Raw genomic sequence first — 18,631 nt, 5'->3', positions numbered from 1 at the left:
GACAGTGTGATGGCCAATTGTGAACAAAAAATCAGTCAATGCTTATGAGACGTTTATTTTCCTGCAATTTTAACAGTGCTTCCAAGCAAAGATTGCAACTTCTCAAGCAGGCAAGCACAGCACAACTAGTGAAATGGATGCACCTCTATCAGCAACAGGTTTTAGTTAAGAAATGCTGTATCTTCTGCAATGGCAACTCATGTGCTACACAAAACTGAATCTTATACCCTTTCCTGTCAGTGGACAAGAGCATGTGGAAGTGCTTGAAATGTGTTTCCACAAGTGCCCTCGCTGGTCTCAGCGGTACCATAGAGTCAGAAACGAGACCTCATAACAGCACTTTCAGAATTCTATCGGAAAGTGCCATTAGTGGTCATGAAATGTGCAGAACAAACATGAATCGAGGTACAACCAAATAAATTCAATGAAATTGGGAACCAGTAGAATTGCTTTATTTCATAAATGTAGTCTGCAAAAGTTGTATGTGTTTTTTAGAAAAGCTAAAAAAATGATGAGACAGATGTTAGGGTATCATGAATATTTATTTCTCTGTTATTAACAAATATAAAAAACATGAGCCTTATAAACAGCCAGAAACAACTGGACTTGAGAAGACGCAGGTAATAGTCGGGAAGTGACTCCTTCATGAACAGAGGTTTGAAAAATGGCAGCAATGTGCACATTCATGTTCAGACAATGGGATTGTCACTTTTATCCAAGTACAGATGCTGGTTAACTGATCCACTACACAACATTAACTTGACGCAAAGGTGCTATTACACCTTGTGTTGGCAACGAGTGAATCTTGATGTCCAAGGTGTGAACATTATGGAGCATTGGTGATGCCAGCTCTTCACTGCTTACAACTGACATGAATCAGATTGAACGCACTTTAAAGGGACACTAAAGGCAAATATTAAGTCTAGCAAGACTAACAGCACGGTTCCGAAATTATCTTGGCATATGTTCCGTGCTTCAGCTCCTGAAGGGGAAAAAAAAGGGGGGGGGGGATGGGAGCAGCAGATAAAACTGTAGAGGTATGTCATCCACATGTTGGTGCAGCAGAGGTTTCCTGTTATATGCGAGGCTATGCTGCCTATATACCCTTGGTCACCCAGAGGGCTTCACAGATGGCGCCGCACTTCCGCTAAAGTACTGATGAAGTGATGTGAAAAGGCATGAGAGCATTTCAATAGAACACACTAAGGTGTCCAAAATGATTTTCTTTTTATTCATGTCCATTCTTTTTTACTGGATGGGTGAGTGCTAATAACTGACTCCTCTAATGTCACTGGCAGTTGGTTCTATATACTTATGGCATTGGTGCCAATACTATAATAAGCTCGTCATTTTCTCACAAATGCCAGCACTTTGGGTGCCCTGTAACACTGTAGTTGTCCCGGAGCCATTAAGGCACAGGGCTAGCAATTCAATATGTTCTCTTTTTATTGCTTACAAAAGTTAGCTAAAAAAAATTTTGCTTTGGTCACGTCACAGCACTAATTTGTCACTTTAGCTGGACTTGACATTTGCCTTCAGTATCCTTTTAACAGAATGCTGACCAATAGGCATTTCACTTGAAGAAAAAACAAAAAACCTAGGGCAGTATTTTAGAATGAGTTTACGGGGCATATTTTTGTTAAACATAACATAAATAATAAGGAATAAATGCAATAAAGGGCATCTTTTGATATCGGAACATTTTGCTGCCCATGTGCTCATAACCAAAACGTTGAAAATTCTGAGACCTGCCTGCCCACGATTTTCTTTCATCACATCCACTTATTTACTGAAGCAGTGTCCACTTGAAAGAGATATCCCCAAAAATGATAGTTCCAAAATATGCACCTTGGAAATACAAATGGTGTCAAAGATGCCACACATCACTTAGTTGAATAGAACACTCTGCAGCTAAGAAAACACAATCCACTTCTGCATAGAGATCCTGCGATAACCAAACACTACATTATGGCACTTCTTGGCTATGTGAAGAGGTGACTAAAAGGCTTGTAAGTTACTAAAAAAAAAAAAAAAAAATGCTGCACATGTCTCCAAGACTGACAGCTTCCTCCTAAGTACTGAAACTAAATATGATGAACAAAGTGCCAGCAAAGTGCACAACTTAAAAAAGAAATAGAGGCATTATTGTGAGTAACATTTAGTCCCAGTGGTAAACCTGTAAAATGTGCTTTAGACTAGAATAAAGTTGTAAGCAGACTTATCAATAACAACGTAATAAAGGTGTAAACAGACAGAACAAAAGTAAAGGCTTAGGGAAAAAATGTGGGAAGGAGGGGGAGAGGCAGTGCTGGAGAAAGAAAGATTATGTATGGTCAAACACAAGTGAACATGCATAAATAAAGATAACATAAGTAAAAAAGAAAGATCCAAGACTCCTTAGAAGGCAGTTGAGCCAGTGATTCAACTTTTGGTGGCTGCTTTCTACAAAATGAGGAAAACTGTAAATGTCCAACCACATCCACCAGTAGAGCATTACAGTTTCTTTGTTGCATAGCTGAACTGATCATCAGTTGTCCTTGAGCAAGCACCCTCTTAAATGGCACGTTCCACTCAAGTGCATTTGACATCATGCGAGTTCCACTGAGCAAACAGTAATCATGACAATGCACATATGCCAAGAACAGTATATTGGCATACCTTGGAAGTATATTGGAATGAAGAGGTCAAACAGATCTGGCCTGTGCAATAAGCTAGCAAGAGGTGGCCAGCAGAAACAAATAACTGGGGCCATATTTGTTTCAATCATGAGTAACACCATCACAATAAATTTGTCCCTCCGCAGCTTTTGTAGGACATCCAAACCGGAGACAGTGTGCACACGCATGAACTTTAAAAGAACTGCATGAAAGAGAAACTGGAATGTTGCAACTTTAATTAGCTTTCAAGTAATGAGGGAAGGTGAAGAGTAGTACCACCATAAAAAAAAAAATAGGCAGTCGCATATACCATGGCCTCTCTAAATATTTTGTTAAATGCAACAATGACTTGGGCAGCTATATGTATAGGCAAAAGGCTGTGATGAAATGCAGCAGCACAAAGTAGCAACAGGCTACAGTGTTCGAAAGAGTAAGTAGGTATAAAAAAGTGTGCACAAACATGCACATGCTCAGGGTTTCGTAGCGTAAGGCCACACGCCACCATTAACATATAAGAAAAATGGTGCATTATGTCGGCTATGTGCCGTGTCATAAACATATCAAAGGCAAGGCACAGTTTGGCATTGATAAACGGTTTGGCATTGATAAAGTTCATATCCGCATCAAATAAGTTCTATTCACTAGGAGGTTTCTTGAAGAAGCCCCGCGTTCTGGTCCTTTTTATTACATGCATAGTATCAAAATTTCATTCTCATTTAACTATTACAATAAAATGATATTGTGTCGACCATCACCCAGTCAGCTATTATACAGATGGCAACTTCGTATATTTACATCTCACTTGGGCGAACAGTTTCTTTGGGCCCCTGAGGATCATTTAAGTGAAATTTTACTGTTTCTGCTTTAATGATGAATGGCTTATTTGATGGTACACATAAGCTGTGGTACAAGGCAATATAAAATTCTAGCTTGCCGACAATTTTTGTAACATTCTTACAATTGGCAGTTTCCAAAAAGTTGTGCTTTGTAATAAGACCATGGGTTGAAACTCTGAAACCCTAACTTCAAATGCGGCTTAATAGAATCCTATGCTGCCGTCTTTAAATGTGAGGCATTTGATCCTGACCACAGCTGCAGCAAAAGAAAATTGGTCATTACTTTGCTGCCATATATTTAGGCAGAGGCTGTTATTTTGTATGCATTTTTCTGCTTCAGAATCAGTTTTTTCGGTGGGATGAATCGGAAGGAGTGCGGCTTCGTGCAACTCAGTGACGAAGGGCGATAAGATCCTCAGCTACACAGTATCAGTGGCAAGTCATTATATAGACCTCTGGCAGTGTTATACTTCCCTTCAACAAAAAGCAGAAAATATTTTTGTAACATATAGCTCAGCATCTAGTATCCATGACTCATGACCAGACCCACACTTGTTCAGACTCGCCGTTTCTTAAACTTGCAGTGCTTGAGAATCTCCCATGCAGGCACTGTCAGACCAATAACACATAAAAGACATGAAACCAGTAGAAAAGCTCATTGCTGCACTAAGTCTCCTTGCAGGCTAAGTTCAATCGCTGCAGCTCATCGGCGTTCTATATTTAGGCGGCAAGTATCTGCCTTGGAAGGGCGACAAGTCAGAGCAAAATAATAAAACACGCTACCTGAATCGTGATAACAATGTTATATAGATGCACAGGAGTCCATGCACCTAAAAGCACCTCACCAGGCGCAAGTAGAGTAGCTACATATGTCACAAAGGCATTAAAAGTAGACAGGCACACAGTAATTTTTCTTTTTGTTCGAGGCAAGTCCATTCTTTTGGCTCTTCAGTTAGTAGCCAACAGCGTTTGGATAACATACTTGGCAATGTTTAACCCTGCAAATGCATGCAGTAACTTGAATATGCAAAGGCTTTTCGTGAGCAAACCTGGCAATCCTCACTATAAGGCTTACTTTCCTTGAGTTTGCATAGAGTGACTACATTTGCATGTGGTGCATATCTCCCAGTATTCCAAGCGCACACAACCTTTTCACCAGGTAATGTGTCGGCACCGAGGCACACATTCTTCTTCATGACCAGGCCAACTTTCTTCCTCAGAGACTCTCCTTATCCAAGGCCTCATGCAGATCCTTGACGACCCTTCCAAGGCACTCACGGTGAACGCTGTCGCCTGCAAACACGGAATCAAGAGTCTCTGGTTTCCCAAAGAAGCCAAAGACGTGCTCAATTCGGCCCATTGACTTGGCTGTTAGGTGGGATCGCACAAGGTCGGAAAGCAAAGCACGACACTCGTCGAAGGCACCCACAAGGTATCTTCGGTCATACGAAAAGTCCATCTCGTAGAAGCTTACTACCGCCATGGCAAGAGCACGCATCTTGCGCTGGAGCTGCTCAGCCACCTTTGTCTCTTCGGGGGAGAACTGGTTGTTTCTGTGCAAGACGCCAACCTTCACGACAATCTGTAACACAGAAATTTAGTATTGGGGCATTAGTAGATGCAATGGACAGTAACGAAGAAAAGTCTATCTCATTTGTTTTCATAAAGTGTGTTAATTTGGACTGCAGTTGCTTGAACTTCACATTACTAGTCAATTTTGCGGCTTTTGCAAATAACTTCTTAATATTCAAGTCTGATACGCAGTGTAGGCACTACCTAATTTGGTGCTATTTTATGGGAACCACACGACAGTATTATTATTACTTAATCTGCACAGAAGCAGGCAAAGTAAGTGTTCCACACGAAAGCATCAATTAGATCAGCACAATGACAGCGCGCATAAAATAGTATGAATACAAGCTAAAGTTAGTGGGCTATGATAAATATGGCACAGCATAGGGTGGCGAGAAATAAATGCGAAAATGGCACTGTTACAACTACAAGTAAATCGACCCAAGCTGACCGGTACTCACCTTTATGATGTTTTTCGTAACCTTTTCTGCGTCTTTTTTGCTGCCCGTGACGCTCTTTACGAGTTTGTACAAGTTATCCAGAAGACTCGCCGAGACGTCATCAATGAAAGCTTTGGCTACGCTCTTGTTGCTCACGCGGCTAAGCAGTTTCTTCTGGACGCGTAGCCCAATGTCTTTTGCGTGAAACTCAGCCACTGAAAGGAGGAAAAAAAAAAGAATAGATCGTTAATATCCAGGCCCGACTTGTAATCGAAGACCACGACGCGTACCGTACATACAAGGCCACATAGAGGAGCTAAGGAATTTTCACTGCGCACGTGACGCAGCGGTCACGTTTAGAACAGCTGCGAACTGCTGGTGTAGTTGCGAGCTGTTGATTACCGTGTGGGCGCGCAAATTTCCATTCTCATGAACTGACGACGCAGTAGCGCAGCTAGTAAGAACACGGGGAACGGAAACACGAGGCCGGGAGACTTCGTCCTCCGTCGCCAACGCCTAGCACAACGTTACGCAAAAGAAAAGAAAAAGCGACCACTTACTTTTGCCGACGTGAAGTTTTACGAGCCCAGATTTGTCCCAGTCGGCTGGTCGACACGAAAAATGTCACAGCACCAAAGCCACGACAACAATGCATAAAACGATACGTTCAAATGCTTCAAGCCGTTCAATCTGTCCGGCCTACGAGTCACCTGACCTCTTTCCTTCGCCAGCTAGCCAGGCAACCTGCGTGTAACGAAGTTTCAAATGGAAATGAGCAGATTCCAGAACGGAACGCTCTCTTATGGGCTCTCTACCACCACTAAAAAGCTACGCTAACGTTCATTCCACGAAATGGGTTGTGCTTTTTCCATCACACACGTATTTCATTCATGTCAGCCGCTGAGGCGTTGGCTACGCTGGCCACGGCCAAGCTTAACTTGAGTCAACTCAAGTCGCTTGGTTACGTAATCGTTTGTTTAGGGTCAGTCCAGGTCGTCATGGGTCACTGACATAGAGCACACGCATCTATAAAATCGTGCGTAAGATGATTAAAAATATACAGCCGAACATGAAATCAAAACAATTTGTTCCTGCGTATCTGCCAACGCCGAAAACTGCAGAACTAATGCAGGTTACTACTCGGACAATGCATTGACTCGGACGACTGTAATAACGACTGAAGAGAGAGAGAGAAATAAATAAACATTGGATATGTGTAAGGCCCTGCGCGAGCTTAGTTATTTTTACCTGTCGCATCACTTGCAAACAACGACAAGCTAGAATTTTAACTTTTCAGAACGACCACAATAAGGACGAAGGTATGCTAGCAAGTGCCTTTACATCCCTGTTTTAAATGGCCAGTGCGGTTTTGTCTTCGGTGTTTTGGTTGATTCCCGCACAAGGTTGATGCAGTTTTCGTAACGAAGACAGCGCCAACACATAACCGTGGCCGATCCATTGGTGGGCATCGATCCAAAGCCAAAAAGCATACGGAGCCAACGGTTTCAATGCCGTCAGCGCCCCTGTCACGCTGCGCCAAATTAGGGAATCTATCCGCGGCCGGCGCATTGTCACCACTGGCGGAGCACGAGGTTTTCATTGAAAGTGCGATTTAGCGTTCGTACTCGTCAAGTTTTTCATTCGATAGTGCTCAGAGGAGAATTTGCGACTACTCCAAGCATTTCTACAAAGCTCAGCCACGATCATGTCGTTCCGTGGGGCTGGTTCGTCAGCTCTTTCGCAGATGCTGAAAGAAGGTTCTCGACACTACCAGGGCGTGGATGAGGCCCTCTTTCGAAGCATTGAGGCCTGCGTCGAGCTTGCTCGAAGCGTCGCGTCAGCCTATGGACCAAACGGACTGAACAAGATGGTAATAAACCACTTGGAAAAACTCTCTGTGACCAGCGATGCTGCCACCATTCTCAATCAGCTCGAGGTACAACACCCCGCCGCCAAGCTGCTCGTCATGGCGTCTCAGATGCAAGAAGCCGAGGTGGGTGACGGAACAAATGCGGTAGTTTTGTTTGCCGGCGCGTTATTGGAAAATGCCGAGGAGCTTGTTCGAAGTGGTCTCACGCCCGTGCAAGTGGCTGAGGGTTATCAGCTCGCGCTGAAAAAGGCTCTTGATCTTCTGCCCGAATTGAAAGTCGATGAAGTGCAGGACATGCACAAGCCGGATCAAGCTATCAAGGCGGTTCGCACTGCTATGTCAAGCAAGCCTTTGGCCGGCGCTGATTATTTGGCCAAGCTGGTGGCTGATGCATGCCAGGCAGTGCTTCCGGAATCCGGTGCTCTCAACGTGGACAACGTTCGCGTCTGCAAGGTACTTGGCTCGGGTCTCGACCAGTCTCAGGTAGTCCTCGGCATGGTTTTCAAGCGGCAGGTCGAAGGCGACATCACCAAAGCCCGCGATGCGAAGGTCGCAGTCTACACATGCGCCGTAGACACACTGCAGACGGAGACGAAAGGTACAGTGCTAATCCAGTCGGCGCAAGAGCTGAGGAACTTCTCGCGGGGCGAAGAGAACATGCTTGAGGCGCAGATCAAGGCCATCGCTGACGCCGGCGTCAAGGTGGTGGTCAGTGGCGGCAAAGTGGGCGACATGGCGCTCCACTACCTCAATAAGTACGGACTGATGGCGGTGAGGCTGCTTTCGAAGTTCGACGTGCGCCGCGTGTGCCGCGTCGTGGGCGCCACCGCGCTGCCTAAGCTTACCGCACCGCGCCCCGAAGACCTTGGCTTATGCGACTCTGTCTACCTTGACGAACTGGGCGACACGCCAGTGGTGGTGTTCCGCCAGGAGGGCCGCCAGACCCGCGTGGCCACCGTGCTGCTGCGCGGCTCTACCGACAGCCTGCTGGACGACGCTGAGCGCGCAGTGGACGACGGCGTGAACGCCTTCAAAGCAGCCACCAAGGACGGCCGCCTGGTGCCTGGTGCAGGCGCCGTCGAGGCGGAGCTGGCCCGGCGCCTGGCCACTTGGGCAGACACCCTGCCTGGCCTCGAGCAGTACGCAGCCCACAAGTTCGCCCAGGCCCTCGAGTCTCTCGTCAGGACTCTGGCACAGAACTCTGGTGCTTCCAAGCCCGAAGAACTCGTGGCTCAGATCCAAGCAGCCCACAACCAAGGCGATCCCAATGCCTGCCTCAAGGATGAAGGCCTGGGAGATGCTGTGAAGAATGGCCTCTTGGACCTTCTGATCACGAAGCACTGGAGCCTCCAGTATGCGACCAATGCTGCTTCTACGGTTCTCCATGTTGATCAGATCATCATGGCCAAGCCAGCTGGAGGGCCCAAGGGAAAGCCTGAAAGAGGGGACTGGGATGATGACAAGTAATCAGTAACCAAATAAAATGCCTCTCCTGCCTTTGTACAGTGTAACCATTTTTCATCTGCTTTGCTGCCATTGAAAATCTTAATGGGGCTGCAGAGCAAGCCTTATGACTGTGCACGAGCATGCAACAGCTGTTTAATGACTTGTCTAAGAAACAATGGGCAAAACTACTAAAGTTAATAACAAGATAGCCGTTTAGATTCGGTGGAGCCAAAGGAAAACGTTACTGCCGTTCATTATGACCCCAGCTATATTATGTTTTTTATGAAATTAGGCAGTGTAAAAAAGCTGGCAGATCCCACGTCCTGTGGAAATCGATGTTACATGAAGCAGTGTGCAGGGAGCCTACCAAGCTAATGAAATGACCATGAGGACACCAAGATGTAGGCGGCTGTTTCATGACTTACATGCCACGCATGTCGTGACCTATCATTTATGTTCGTTGTATACTCGTGTCATACTACGCCAATTTTGGTGCATACCAAGACATAGGTGGCTGTTTCATGACCTACATGACACACAAGCCATGATAACTATGTCATGACCGATACGTTTGTGCTCGTCATACACTCTTGTCATACTGTGCCAATTTTGGTACATACCAAGTTAACGAAACGTCTATGAGAGCACAAGACAGGCAACTAGATAGATACTGTCGAAGTGGTGAATGTTTGCCAAGAAATGCTTCGCATTTAAAATTGGTTCAGGATGACTCTCGTAGATCACAGATCCTGTTGTCAAGTTCCACAGGATTGTGCAACTGCGTTACGGATATTGTGTTTTCATTAAAATATTGCTTTTCAGGGCAACTTGGGAAGTATTGACACATTCTGTTTGGACAAGGTGAATGATAGTTGTGTGGCAAACTGGTGTAAGATGGGTTCCATGAATGTTGATTTAATTGGAGAAGGTCATTAGGCTCCCAGTGCTGTCATGAACACTATCAAGCCACATGAATTTTGTCATTTGGTTATTGGTGATAAGACTTTGGTATATCAAATTTCGGGCATGAAATAACAATGCAGTGAAAGCACAGCTAGTCTACTGCACTAATTAAGCTCTGCACAATAAAGTCTGCAGTAAAGGCATTAGAGTTGTCCTTATGGATGGTGAAAGACTGCTTCCAAGGCAAACTGAGGCTTTGAAATTGAACTGTGGAGGGTGTTATGGTAGTTTTGCACTCATATTAAGTAGCTTCAAGGCTTTGCCAAGCAGTCATAAGCTTACTTACTTCTAGAAGACAACATTATCACATAAGCTAAGCAGCTTCATGTCTTCAAAGGGTTGCAAGAACCCTCTGCTGGCTTGAATTGCGCTAGAGATCATTGCCTGGACAAAGTAGGTGATTTCTGCTGTAACTGTTTTTGAGCCCTAAATGCATGAAGCCAAGAAAGCAATTATATGATAAATTACCTGTGGCTTTAATTGAAACGCAGTGATACCTGGGGCTGAAGGGCACATCATCAAGCCCCATTAGAAATTTTGGTTGTAAACTGGAAATTATAAAGTGTTGTCTAGGGAGTGTTCTACCACAAGAATTTTTCAAATTGCTTCATTATAAGAGGAAATAGGAGGAATTGAAGTGCTGCATCTCCATGCTGCCCAGAAGCAAGCATTACTACCAACATAGATAACCTCTCCCTTTGGCTCGACTAGCATCTGCAAGAGCAACATTCCTTTCCTACATTCTCTCATATCGAAGCTGAAGGGCTGTGTCACATTCAGGTGACGGGCCCCGCCCCCTTTATTTCTTTTTGTTTTTTGCAGTGCAGCTCACCTCCACTGATGGATTTGCACATAGTATTTTTACTATGTGCAACCGATGAACACTGGCAAATACTATTCGGATTTTCACATTCTGCATTGGATGACTTAGTTATCAAAGTCTCATTTCATGATAGGTGACTTTTCACGCAGTGTGTCTTACCTAAGGAATTTATGCGTTTTCCCTTAATTTTTTTGTTGGGAAGCAGGGCTCGTTTGAGAGGAAGGATGCACAACCTTTCGTTTGAAATTCGAGCTGTTTTGGTAACGTGCACCAGTTTAATACTTTGCAGACAAGACCGTTAGCGTGTGATGTACACCCCTCACTTGTCTGTCTGCAGTGGCCAAATCTTGTGAGGGTTCCTTTATAAAGAATGTTCTATATCTGCCTCCACGACAATGAGTGATGCTGGTGAACGCTCACGAGGTCAGATCTTGTCACGGAGTAAGACATTTAGGAGGTGAAACTCCCGTCAGTGCGAGCGAGCGCGGGCGACCAGATAAGGTCACAATTGTTGTATGCGCCGACGGGGCCGTATACAGTGGCGGCGCGTTGTAGAAGCCACAGCGGGGAAAAAAAATGCAGCGCCAGGGCAGGCGGCTCCGGCGCGCTCTCAACGGCGGTAATTTCTTTCCAGGCCGCCAGCACGATAACGGCTCCGTGGGCTTGTGACCTTTTCTGGTCGCCGCAAACAGTGGAGTTTCCACTCCTAAATGTTTCTTGCTCCGTGGATCTTGTACAGATGCACAAATCGCCATAAAAGTGAACAGTGCGACAGCTGTCGCTGCAGCTTAATTGGTGGAGTGTAGCAGATGTAGTGCAGAAGGTGTGGGTTCAGCTCTCATCAGCAACAAGTTGCTTTTTTCATTCACTTTCATCTCTCTATGTTATCATTTCTACATTTCAACTAACACAAGAGGAAATTTCACCCATGCTTTCCTTGACTTTATTGTCTGATGGCTTAATGTGGTTGTGTATAATAAAAAAATTGAGCCCCTCTGTTCACATTTCTGAGCTGTTGTCATTGAAATGTTTATTATGATGGACTGCAGATTGCCTTTTCACTTCTCAGCAGGTGGGAACAAAAATGATGCTTCTTTCTTGTACTTAATCTATTAGACCCGCCTTCCAGATGACTCTGAGAAGAGAGTGAAAGGTTGCCTTCCAGTGCAGGTGCCCCTCTTTTGGTCAAGAGCAGCCTTTGAAAATGATGGCCACGATGCCTTCGGCAAGATGCCTGTGGCTTTTTACCACTGAGGCTGTGTCTAACAGTTCTAGGTAAGGCACTTTTTACTGGAAGCAGTTACGGTATGATGCCTCTTTGCCAATTGTAAACTGGTGTGAGCATTTAACAGCAATGTTGCAGTCTTAGCTAGAATTTGGTGGTGACATACTGATGCCCATCAAGGGTAGGCTGCAGGAAAGGGTAATTTTCGTTCAAGCTAAGATTATGAAGGGTGTGTCACCTTAGTGCATTTGTCTGATGATTTTGGCTTCAGATACTGAGTTGTAGTTGCTAGTAAAAGGCTTGTCACCTTCATTCGTGTGTTTGCCGATTTTCTTGTAGTTGGCTTCATTCAACAAGTCATCGTAGTTGCCGTTTCTGGGTGGCCCTGAGGTGGTTCCACGGTGTTCTAGTAGTTCCGAGGTTGCCTCATGAGTGCTTCATTGCCAGGAATTACTTTGTGTCGAGGGACCCACCGAAGTGTAATGTTACTGCTTGCTGGAGCAGCTGTGCCTTTTTGTGTATGCATTGGACTGTGCGGCTGCACAATGACTCCTAACAGCATACAGCCACCGCCTCTTTAGAGTCCAAGTAGATCATAAGTTTTGATGGGGTCATATCAATGGTCTTGGCTTCCTTTATTCATTCTATCAGCCTTATTCAGACAAACAGCTGCCTAGGGGACTAGCAGTCCCCTAGGCAGTCTGCTAGGCAGCAAATAGCTGCCTAGGGGACTCTCGCAAAGACTGAAAAATCCTGATGTTGCATCTGTCCCTCAAAACCGCTTTACCTGCTTACACATCTCAGCATTGACATAACCAAACAAAATTTGCACAGATGTCAGAAAAAAGAAATACATGCCGACTAGATACTAGAAGTGCAGCGATTAGGAAAAAAAAAAAAGAACCATAACAAACGGTGTACATATGAAAGCACAATGAGCATTTAACCTGGGACTGCATCGGAAAAAAAACACATTATGACGACAAATGCGATGTATGTATGACAGCAGAAGCAGTAAACGTCGTGTGAAGTTAGATTTGGGTTGCTAATAAGTATGCTTGCATAAAGAAAACAACAATGAATAGAAGCACTTTCATCAGCTAACATGTTGATTTAGGAACTGTGGATTTCAGTTTGCCAATTTGTGTGCGCTGTAATTAGTACAAAGCCTATCTTTTTTTTGTAAATGTTGTGTCCCAAATTGCGGCTGTAATCCTTCTATAAAAATTGCTGAAAAAATTCCCTTGGATTAAATTTCACCTCATGGTGTACAATCACTGCAAATGTTTTATACCTGATATTATTAATTATTAGTAGTTCACGTATTCTAAGAAGGAGCTCTGTATGTGAGCAAAATGACAGTTTCTTTAAGATGCAAATTCTTTGTTGAAATAGATGTGTGTACCTAGCTTAGGTTAGTTTTTGTTGCAGTCCCCCATACAAGACCGCATTAATGAAGCTGCCAATCCATTCTTGTGTAGTAAACGTGCGTATTTAGACACACAGGTAATAAGTCATGTTCAGGCTCGGGGAACATTCTTCCATATGTAGTTGATGTGACCGGACCAGTCTTAAGTCTGATGAGGTGTTCGGCAGGTTCTATTCTTGTGTAGTAAACGTGCATATTTAGACACACAGGTAATAAGTCATGTTCAGGCTCAGGGAACATTCTTCCATAGGTAGTTGATGTGACAGGACCAGTCTTAAGTCTGATGAGGTGTTCGGCAGGTTTTATTCTTGTGTAGTAAACGTGCGTATTTAGACACACAGGTAATAAGCCATGTTCAGGCTCGGGGAACATTCTTCCATATGTAGTTGATGTGACCGGACCAGTCTTAAGTCTGATGAGGTGTTCGGCAGGTTCTATTCTTGTGTAGTAAACGTGCATATTTAGACACACAGGTAATAAGTCATGTTCAGGCTCAGAGAACATTCTTCCATAGGTAGTTGATGTGACCGGACCAGTCTTAAGTCTGATAAAGTGCTCGGCAGGTTCTATTCTTGTGTAGTAAACGTGCGTATTTAGACACACAGGTAATAAGTCATGTTCAGGCTCAGGGAACATTATTCCATTAGTAGTTGATGTGACCGGACCAGTCTTAAGTCTGATAATGTGCTCGGCAGGTTCTATTCTTGTGTAGTAAACGTGCATATTTTGACACATAGGTAATAAGCCAATATCAGGCTTGAGGAACATTCTTCCATAGGTAGTTGATGTGACCGGACCAGTCTTAAGTCTGATGAGGTGTTCGGCAGGTTCTTGCTAAAAATAAAAGATTCCGGCGTTGGTGTTGCAGAATAAAAAAAGGAAGTTGAGTCCCTTCAGTCAAGTGCACAACACTTGAATAAACATGTTGAGGACTTACGTGGCCAATATGCCTCATTGGTAAATGAGAATAAAGAACTAAAAACTCAAAACCACTCACTCATTCTTAAGGTCGAAGAACTTGAGCAATACTCACGCCTCAGCAATGTTGAGATCAAGGGCGTTCCCTATTCCCAAAAGGAGGACTGCATCGCAATCATGGAAATGCTAGGGAAGAAAGCTGGATGTCCCATATCGCCTAATGATCTCGACATTGTTCATCGCGTGCCTACACGGTCTAGTGCTAAAAAGAAAAAAAATCATTGCGCGTTTTTGCTCTCGAACTAAGAAATCTGACTTCATCAGTAAAGCACGTAAGGCCAAGCTTTGTGTCAGTGATCTAGGCTTCTCCAGCATTTCTAACACACCCATCTTTGTAAACGATCATCTGGCCACACAAAACAAGGCCGTGTTTTCCAAAGCCTTAACACGAAAGACAGAAAAGAAGCGGATGTTTCTTTGCACTGACAACTGTCAAATCAAGGCTAGAAAGACTACTAACAGCACAGTTTTGCGCATTCGTGATAATTCCGACTTAACTAGAATAGACTAATAGCACAGCAACGAGTGTTCATTGTCTCACCGCTTATCATAGCAGTAATGGTTTCTTTCCTGGAACCTAATCAAGTTAACATTAATTGTCTTGACTGAAACTTGGTTATGAGATGATAACAAACATCTTTATTGCTTCCTTAACTAGCAGTCATGGTGGTGCAGCGATATATATATCTCCTGATCTTACTTATCGCAGACGACATGATCTACACTTACCCGTCACTAATTGCGAATCCGTTTGGATTGAAATTGTTCATTGTTCTCTCTCTAATGATCACAGATATTTCATATTTGGTTGCAATTACTGTTCCCCTTCATCATCAGTCGATGACTTTGTTTATAATCTTGATCATACTTCACATACCATTTCACTAGAAAATAAAAATATAACTATAATGGGTGACATTAACATTAACCTACTCAATGACTCATCACCAGCAGTTATTTCTTAAGCCAGTCTACTACAAAGCTACGCGTATGAATATATATATATATATATATATATATATATATATATATATATATATATATATATATATATATATATATATATATATATATAATTCCGCTGCAAGGTACGGAACATCACTGCGCTCAGTTCGCGCATTTTCTCTCAACGTGCATGGTGGTTGTGTCATGTGCTCATGAGTTCCAGCGTGAACGTTTGTCAGTTCCAAGCGAACGCTTTCGTCGAGTGCTTTGGAGCTCCATTTCCGCGGCGCCTGTACGTCTTACGCCTATCAAGAGGTGAGTGACAGTTCATGAAGTCAGTGTTTTTCTATTAGCTACCCTGCAATCTTTTCTACTAAAGTGTCGAATGACGGTCATTGTACATCCCCATGGTTTGTGGTGGCAGTAACATCAATCTGCGATTGACCATCCGTTGTGCTGCGTTTGGTCGCATCGTACTGCTTTTCTGGAAACTTCCAAGCTTACTCTGTCTTATATTTCTGCGCCATGCTGAGATCCACCAAAAAGAAATGTCTGAGTGTGAAACTTTAGAACCGCTAACTCCTCCCATGTATCACACAGGATGGGTCCGCAAGAGTTATCGTTGTCTTTCTTAAACAGTAGCGAATAATAACAAAATGAATATTAATAACTATTCCCGACACACAGTGTCCGGAATAGCCGTGCCTGAATTTCGTTTGAGTTTTCTTTGCATGACCATGATTGCGAGAGCAATCGATACAACTGCGTGAGGCTGAAGTAGCTGAAATTTTATACGCATTTGTATCACGGTCGGGGAACTTGCTGTACATTATGGCCGGCAACGCTGCTGAATTTTAACATGCCTGTCTTTAGGGCTGCTATATTGTAACAACTTGCCAGACAGTGCTGTGTAACGAAACTTTTGGGCGACTTGTTAGACTTCTGCTTACTTACACTTGATCGGATACTAGCATGGTGGTGACATCAAGGGAAGTTTACTCCTCAGCTGTCTGTGATGAACGAAACATTTGTGCCAACTTAATTGCTCGTTTGCACGTGGTCATGCTTTTTAGTACGTAACAGTGAAACCTTTTCTCAATTGGCTGTTTCTTTGGCATGCTCGTAGTGATAACCGTGTTGCTTAAACTTCGGTACGTGTGCTGTTGGCATTTTCTGTGCGTAACCGCAAATGTCAAAGTAGTCGTAAAACCACGTACATTCGGAATAACAGAACTTTTTGTTGCCATTTGTATCGCTATATGAGAATTTTCTGCCCGTGATGGGCCGGTCCCGCTGCTGAATTTAACCATGGGTGTATTTAAGGCTGGTATTGTTTTTGGCTAACAGTGTCGTGCACGTTGTCGTAATAACAAAACATCTGGGCGACTTGTCAGACTTCTGTTTATTTACACGTGAACAGATGCATGCTAGTACAGCATTAAGGTCAACTTCACGTCTCAGCTCTGTAACGATGAAACGGGTGCGCTGATTAGCTCGCACGTGGTCGCATTTTTTTTATTATGAAAGTTTGTCCGAGTTGACTGTTACGCGCTCATAGTGAGTAACCGTGTCGCTTACGCTTCGTCTGTCATTGGCGTTTTGTTTGCTTAACGATCGCGATAGCAATTGTAAAAACTGCTTAAGGACGGATTGACTGAATTTCCTTTACTTATTTATTTCAAAACTCCGAATGTCACCTAGGGTGTTACAAAGAGGGGTGGGACTCTATACAATAAGTGGAAATCGTGGTTTTGAGGAATCATGGAACAGCTTGTCGCTGTCCTTGGAATGAAGGAATAAGCGCGCAGGTTTGTACGTGAACTTGGGACGTGGATTACAGATGTAGGCACAATCGGAGCATTTGCTGCATGTGATGGTTAATTGGCCAACCGCACTGCTGAACTTTACCATGCTTGTCTTTACGAATACCAGCCGTGGTAAAGTTCAGCAGTGCGGCCTGACCATTAACCATAACGTGCAGCATATATATATTCCTGCCAAACAGTGCCATGAACACTTTTCGAAATAACGAAACTTTTGGGCGGCTTATTAGGCTGCTGCCTATTTACATGTGGTTGGATGCATGCTATTATGATAGTAATAAGCTCGAGCTTAGGTCTCTGCTTCCTGTAACGATCGAAACATTTACGCTACTTAGACTATAGCTCGTTCGCACGGGGTCATTTGTTTTCTATTAGTAATGGGGAACGTTTGTCGATCTTTGTTGACTGCTAAATTTGTGTCACACGCCCGCCCTCACTGATTAATCGTGTCGCTTGAGCTTCGTCTGCCATTTGAGTTTGCTTTGCGTAACCGTGACTGCGAGAGCGATTGTAAAACAGCGTATACTATAGGTTTGAAATAACTAGACATTTGTAGGCATTTGTATCACGATCGCAGCACTTGTTGCACGTGATGGTAGGCCGGCCGCACTGCTGAATTTTCCCATGCAGTTCCTGTCAGACAATTCCGTACATGTTCGTTTCTGGGAATAACGAAACTGTTAGGCGACTTCTTGTGAACTGCTGCTTATCATGTCGGGTGCTTACGTCTCAGTTGTCTGTTACGATCGAAATGTTTACACTACTTATTAGACTATTGCTCCTTCGCGCGCTGTCATATTTTTATTAATGGGGAACGTTTGTCTCTGTTGGCTGTTAAATTTCTATCACACGACTTCACTAGTTAAGCGTGTGGCTTAAGCTTCGTCTGCTGTTTGAGTTTCCTTTGCATAAATGCATGATTGCGAGAGGAATCGTAAAACAACGTAAGGTGGGTATAACTAAACTTTTGTAGGGATTGGTATCGGAATGGTTGGCCGGCCAAGCTGCTGCATTCTCACATTACCTTTAGGCTGGTATATTGCTCGTGCCAAAGAATGCTGTACACTTTCCTTTCTGAAAATAACGAAACTTTTGGGCGACTTGTGAAACTTCTGCTTATTTACACGTTCTTGGGTGCATGATAGTATGATGTTGAGGTCAAGCTTACGTATGTCTCAGCTGTCTGTAACGATCGAACCGTTTACGCTTCTTATTAGACTATTGCACCTTCGCACATTGTCATATTTTTACTAATGGAGTCCAGGTCATGACATCCGAATTTCGATGGGGGCGAAATGCGGAAACACCCGTGTACTTAGATTTAGGTGAACGTTAAGAACCCCAGGTGGTCCAAATTATTTTGGAGTCCTTCATTGTGGTTAAAAAAATGTATGGTGTTTTACGTGCCAAAACCACTTTCTGATTATGAGGCCCGCCGTAGTGGAGGACTCCGGAAATTTCGACTACCAGGGGATCTTTAACGTGCATCTAAATCTAAGTACACGGGTGTTTTCTCATTTCGCCCCATCGAAATGCCGCCGCCGTGGCCGGGATTCTACCCGGCGACCGTGGTTTTGGCACGTGAAACTCAATAATTTAATTTTTTAGTATTGGAGAACGCTTG

General features: G+C 43.9%; 2 protein-coding genes across 3 annotated transcripts; one reads left to right on the top strand and one right to left on the bottom strand.

Annotated features, from left to right (window-relative positions):
- Positions 1–523: 523 nt before the first annotated feature.
- sigmar (Tumor necrosis factor alpha-induced protein 8-like protein sigmar) lies at positions 524–6,600 on the bottom strand. Of its 2 annotated transcripts, none has more exons than XM_075680895.1 (3): positions 6,066–6,600; positions 5,527–5,720; positions 524–5,075 (listed from the first exon to the last, which is right to left on the bottom strand). In XM_075680895.1, coding segments are annotated over exons 1-3 (561 nt in total). In that variant the 5' UTR covers positions 6,067–6,600; the 3' UTR covers positions 524–4,709. The 2 variants fall into 2 exon arrangements, with proteins under 2 accessions (XP_075537010.1, XP_075537008.1); XM_075680893.1 differs by lacking the exon at positions 6,066–6,600 and adding an exon at positions 5,805–5,938.
- Positions 6,601–7,035: 435 nt separating this feature from the next.
- On the top strand, positions 7,036–8,878 carry CCT8 (chaperonin containing TCP1 subunit 8). The gene has a single exon (XM_075680890.1). It carries the CDS (start codon positions 7,211–7,213, stop codon positions 8,840–8,842), a length of 1,632 nt encoding a protein of 543 aa, XP_075537005.1. The 5' UTR covers positions 7,036–7,210; the 3' UTR covers positions 8,843–8,878.
- Positions 8,879–18,631: the final 9,753 nt, after the last annotated feature.

Source organism: Dermacentor variabilis, chromosome 2 (genome assembly GCF_050947875.1).
Source record: "Dermacentor variabilis isolate Ectoservices chromosome 2, ASM5094787v1, whole genome shotgun sequence".
NCBI lineage: Eukaryota > Metazoa > Arthropoda > Arachnida > Ixodida > Ixodidae > Dermacentor > Dermacentor variabilis.
This window is presented reverse-complemented; position numbering and strand designations above follow the sequence as displayed.